Source organism: Urocampus carinirostris, chromosome 1 (genome assembly GCF_059441175.1).
Source record: "Urocampus carinirostris isolate Australia breed hairy pipefish chromosome 1, RoL_Ucar_1.0, whole genome shotgun sequence".
Lineage (NCBI taxonomy): Eukaryota > Metazoa > Chordata > Actinopteri > Syngnathiformes > Syngnathidae > Urocampus > Urocampus carinirostris.
Window position 1 is genome coordinate 73,586,211 of NC_142349.1, and position 6,000 is coordinate 73,592,210.

Genomic DNA, 6,000 nt, shown 5'->3' on the forward strand with positions numbered 1-6,000 from the left:
TACAGCAAATGAAGATCGGCTCCAATTATCGGCTATCGGCCTCCTCTCATACTAGCAATCGGTATCTGCCTTGAAAAACCTGTATCGGGAGATTCTTAAGGCAATGAAGGTCTAGAGAACGGTTCTGAGAGCTACTTTTTGTTACCAATTAGCGCAAAGGACTACATTTTGATGTGTATTCAGCACATAACGGCTATTACCATTTTATTACAAGGTCGAAATTATTAAAAGGATACCACTAAAAACCATGCTAGTTAGAAATCACATTTCCTAGAAAATCACAATGACCCATGACATATTTTCCGCACCACGAGGAAAGCAAAGACTCGATATCAGCGTTAACACAATTAAACCAAGTCCTTAAATGCACCACGCGAGAAGAAAATGTTTGTTTATTTTGTAAACACAAGCCAACCAAGATGTGGGGTCCTTGAACACACCATGAGAAAAGCAAGAGCTCGATATCAATGTTAACACAATTAAACCAAGTCCTTAAATGCACCACACGAGAAGAAAACGCTCGTTTATTTTGTAAACAAAAGCCAACCAAGATGTGGGGTCCTTGAACACACCACGAGAAAAACAGGGGCTCGATATCAGTGTTAACACAATTAAACCAAGTCCTTAAATGCACCACGCAAGAAGAAAATTCTCAATTATTTTGTAAACAAAAGCCAACAAAGCTGTGGGGTCCTTGAACACACCATGAGAAAAGCAAAAGCTCGATATCAGTGTTAACACAGGCAAACCGTTGGGTCCCTAAATGCATCACACAAGTCACGGGGCTGGTTTGAACACCTGACCATTGGGACCTTAAATGCACCATTGAATAAACAGGGACTAAATAGTTGAGTTAACTTGAGTTAACTAACCTGCAGGGTCCTTAAACAGACCAAGTCCTTAAAATCAGCACGAAAGAATCATGGGCTCAATATGTGTTCACACGACTGGGCCAAGTTCTTAAACGCACCGTGTGAGAAGCTAATTTGTTTTGTAAACACAAGCCAGACAAGTCTGGGGTCCGTGAATGCATCACGCGAGAAGCGGAAGCCCAATATGTGTGTTAACACAACTAATACAAGACAGTAAACGCACCACGCTAGTAACTGATAAACGGCAGATACGAACATTTTTTTCGGGGTGTCGAAAAAAATCCGGACATTGCTGTAAGTTCGATTTTTTATCGTGTGCACCTTTTTTTCCAAGTACAGGACAGTATTGTAGTACTTCTTTCTGCCACTACCGGTGTGTGGCGCTGTGAGAGCTCACCCAACAATCACCCCGAAGAAGAAATCCACTCTCTCTTCCTAGTTCATGTGTAAACATTCTATACTGTATCTCCAGCGCGTTAAGAACTTTGACAGTTTTATTGTTTTAATAACTTGTGCATCCATTCCATATGTTCGGTTTGAAATGAAAGTGGAATAAGAAAGCTTGATGCGGTTGAGAAAATGGTCAGATCGCTTTTTTTTCACCAACTTTCTTCCACGGAGGAGGAAGTCGCCTAACTCTTGAAGCTCTTCTTCCAAAAGTAAGTTAAACTTGACTTTATTTATCTTTATAGAGCAGGGGTGTCAAACTCGTTTTAACTCGGGGGCCACACGATAGAACAAACATTATCTCGGGGGCCGGACTAGTAGATAAGAGAGAAAGAAAAAAAGAGAGAAAAAAATAAAAGAAAAAGAGAGACAATAATATAAATCCAAGGAGAAATATTGTGAGAGAGGGAGAAAGGGAGAGAAATAAATCTAAAAAGAAAGACATAACAATAGAACTAGTGAGAGAGGGGGAAAAAGAGAGAAAGAAATCCTAATAGAAATAGAAAGAGAGAAGGGGAGCGCAAGAGAGAGAGAAGGGGAAAGCAAGAGAGATTAAAAGAAGGTAAAAAGAGAGAAAGACAAAGAAAGATGAAAAGAGACACAGAGAGGGTGAAAGAGATAGTGAGAGAAAAGGGGAGGGAGAGGCACCTGGCTTTGGCAACATCAAGTGAACATAGTTTAACCTGCAGCTCGTTTTTCTCTTGCGCTTCTCTGAGCGGGATGGATTCAATCCCTTAGCAGGCCTGATCCGGCCCGCCTGTTATAGAGCATATTATTTTATCAAACGTTTATCTTTTAGGACAAAACAAAACAGGTGGAGACTGATCGATTAGCTCTTATCATAACCTGAGTTGGTCAATCAAGCGTGTATACAAGCCTTGAAGATACATATATAAACCTTAAAATATACAAAATATAGTATTGAAGCAATTTACGAACAAATTCAACCGATCTCGTTCGTAAATCGGGCACCGTCTGTATTGTTAACAAAAAACAACCAAGCTGTGGGGTCCTTAAACGCACCATGCAAAAACAGGGTCTTATTTGTCAACAGAAGACAATCAGGGCCGCAGGGTCCATAAACGCACCATGGGATAAACATTAAGGGTTCAATAATGTGTTGAAACAACTAAAGCAAGTCCTTAAATGCATCACTGAATATTCTTGTAAACCAAGGTCCTTACAGGAGGAGTGGAGACTCACTTGATTTGTCTATACAACCCACACAGCTGTAGAGCGCTCGTCTTGGGATCAAGAGGTCTCAGGTTCGATTCCCGGCTCCTCTGTGTTATAAGTCGAAGTGTCCTTGAGCAAGACACTGAATCCCTAATGCCCCCAATAAGTAGGTGACCCTGCTATCGGTGTGTGAGTGTGTGTGAATGGGTGAGTGTGAAGCACATTGTAAAGCGCTATAGAAATGCAGACCATTTATCGTCCTTAAACACACCACACAAGAAACAAGGGCTTCATATTTACATAATTAACAAAAAAACGAACCGTAGGGTCATTAAATGCACCACGCGAAAAGCGGGGGATGACTTGTAAACACGAGACACCCACCTGTGGGGTCCCTAAACGCACCACCCGGATTTGACTTCCGACGTTTAAACGTTCGAATTATTTTTTTGATTTGGTTCGACATTCGAGTTGTTTGTTGTCCTTACCTGCTGGCATGTCGGCAAAGTCCAAGCACAACAGGAACCTAGCTAACTAACTAACTAGCTAGTTAGTCAAAGAGTTAGCCTTCTTCTTCGAGTGCCGCCATCGGAATTTGACGCAGAGTGCTTCGGCGTCCTTGACTTAAGACGGTCAACAGAACCCGTCGTCGGTTCCGAGAGTCCAAATTGGAACTGGGGGAAAAAATAAAGATTAGCCGCTTGAGCTCCAGCTAACCGTCTCAATCTGTTGCCCCAGAGGCACGATTTGCGCCGCCAGGGCGGCGCGATTTGAGGCGAGTGCTCTCAAGACAGACGGAAGCCGCCCACTCGCCGTTCTGGTTTCACAATTCCCTCGAGGAGGAATTGTTTGAAAACAGCTCCACGAAAAATGGAATAAAATGGGCGAGAGACGAAAAGAAAAGCCCCGGTCGCACTTGTGGAATGGCCGTCGAGCTATAGACATCGAAAAAAACGAGGCTCCGCGAAGGCAACGTGGTGGAACGCCGACAGCGCGCAGGTGCGAGCGCACGTGATGGTGTCACGGTAAGGTGACGTCATAGATCGGCTTCTCAAATCTATGACGTCAAAATTAAGAGGTCATTTTTAATGCAAAATTAACGGGACTCGCTTGAATGACACGATTAATGAGTTATTCAACAATTATTATTTTTTGATTGAGTACCAGTTTTGACCCAAACCAAAAAAAAATTGAAATCTTCGAATTTTAAAATGAGGAATGACTCATTTTTGTTTATTTATTTATTTTGTATTGCCTCAAAGCAGAGCATTGTTGTGGAATGTGAGCGCTAAAAGTATTTATTTATTTTTTTCATTATTTATTCCTGTATTTCTGATGTGATTCTGATTGGCTCCTGTCTGTCCCCTTTGGTCAGTCCGTCTGCAAACCTCAGTGAACACTAGGCAAGCCTTTTTCGACCTTGACTCCCACCTGTCCCGTTTTTTGCTCCCGTCTGTCCCGCAGCTTCGACCCGGATTTGATCCTGACCACGTCTGCTCTCCTGTCCTGACTTTTGACCTCTTTTTGTTCCACGACTATGTCTTCTCTCCTATTCCGGCTTCTGGCTTATGACCCCAACCACGTTTTTGCTCTCCTGTCCTGGCTACCGACCCTGTTTTTCTGTCCCTGACAGTATCACCGCTCGCCACGGAAGATCCACTTGCGCGTTCGGAGCTCAATCAGAGTACCAGAGCGACTTGAGAGAAAGACCAAGAAAGATGAAAAGATGACAGAGAGAGTGAAAGAGAGAGATAGTGATAGAAAAGGGGAGGGAGAGGCACCTGGCTTTGGCAACATCAAGTGGACATATTTTAACCTGCAGCTCGTTTTTCTCTTGCGCTTCTCTAAGCGGTGTCGCGCGGAACGGATTCAATCCCTTAGCGGGCCCGCGGGCCGCCCGGTAATAGAGCATATCATTTTATCAAACGTTTATTTTTTAGGACAAAACAATACAGGTGGAGACTGATCGATTAGCTCTTATCATAACCTTATTTGGTCAATCAAGCGTGTATACAAGCCTTAAAGATACATATATAAACCTTAAAACATACAAAAAATAGCACTGAAGCAATTTAGTTTTTGTTCTTGACCACGTCTGCTCTCCTGTCCTTGCTTTGACCTCTTTTTGTTCCACGACTATGTCTTCTCTCCTATTCTGGCTTCTGACCCCACCCACGTTTTTGCTTTCCTGTCCTGGCTACCGACCCTGTTTTTCCGTCCCTGACAGTATCATCGCTCGCCACGGAAGATCCACTTGCGCGTTCGGAGCTCAATCAGAGTACCAGAGCGACCAGCGAACACCGGATCGTGGGCGCAGCCCTTTCTCTGTCTTCCAATAAAACTTGTGAGAAACGCAACGCAATTGGGTCCTGCCTCTGTTCTGGTTGTGACACTTTTTTAAGTTAAAAAAAAGCGGATTGTGTTTTTTTTCTTCCAAAATGACCATGCACAAATTAACAAATGGAAACATCCATCCATCCATCCATCCATTGATTATCTGCACCGCTTATCCTCAGTAGGGTCGCGGGGGTGCTGGAGCCCATCCCAGCTGTCTTCGGGCAGTGGGCAGGGGACACAAGGACACACAATTCGCTCACTCATTCACACCTAGGGACAATTTGGACCGGCTAATTGACCTGACATACATGTTTTTGGAATGTGGGAGGAAGCCGAAGTGCCCGGAGGAAACCCACGCAAGCACGGAAAGAACATGCAATCTCCGCACAGGAAGGTTCAATCTCATGACCTCAGAACTGTGCTGCACATGCGCTGACCACTGCCCCGCCATGCTGCCCAAAATGAAACATCTCATCTCATTATCTGCAGCGCTTATCCTCAGTAGGGTCGCGGGGGTGCTGGAGCCCATCCCAGCTGTCTTCGGGCAGTGGGCAGGGGATTCCCTGAACTGCTTGCCAGCCAGTCGCAGGGCACACAGGTACAGACCATTCGCTCTCGCATTCACACCTAGGGAGATTTCGGTTAGGCCAATCAACCTGACATCCATGTTTTTGGAATGTGGGAGGAAACCCACGCCAGCACGGGGAGAACATGCAAACTCCACACAGGAAGATTCGATCTCATGACCTCAGAACTGTGCCGCACACGCGCTAACCACAGCTCCGATCAAATTTATTAAAATCGGCGATTGAAAGTGTTGGAAACGAATATATTCATCGATCTGTTACCAACTGAGGCTCTATTTCAAAGCGTATATCTCACCAAACACGACGTACGCAGAGAAAACAATTCGACCGTCTGGAAAAGTGCAGGAGCAGAAACGGATTCACTTTCCACCTGGTGTCATGAGAGTAATCTGTTATTGAATGTAGGTAAAACTAAGGAGATGATAATAGATTTCCCGACTGAGCCTCCCCCGCACGTGCCACTGTCAATTAATGGTAGTGAGGTGGAACTGGTCCATTCGTTCAGGTTTCTAGGTACCGTATTTTCTGCACTATAAGGCGCACCGGGTTATAGGGCGCACCCCGAAAAAATCGTTTTTGGT

General features: G+C 44.5%; 1 protein-coding gene across 2 annotated transcripts in view; it reads right to left on the minus strand.

The window, feature by feature from the left end:
• The window catches only part of efr3a (EFR3 homolog A (S. cerevisiae)), an 82,903-nt gene extending 79,412 nt beyond the window's left edge, over positions 1–3,491 (minus strand). The window contains exons 1-2 of one of the 2 annotated variants that reach the window (XM_088350580.1): positions 3,309–3,491; positions 2,984–3,169 (exon numbers count right to left, since the gene is read on the minus strand). In XM_088350580.1, coding sequence (XP_088206706.1) covers positions 2,984–2,993 — 10 coding nt within the window. In that variant the 5' untranslated portion in view covers positions 2,994–3,169; positions 3,309–3,491. Of the gene's footprint in view, positions 1–2,983 lie in introns of both variants that reach the window. The other variant, XM_088350579.1, reaches the window with a different exon arrangement.
• Positions 3,492–6,000: the final 2,509 nt, after the last annotated feature.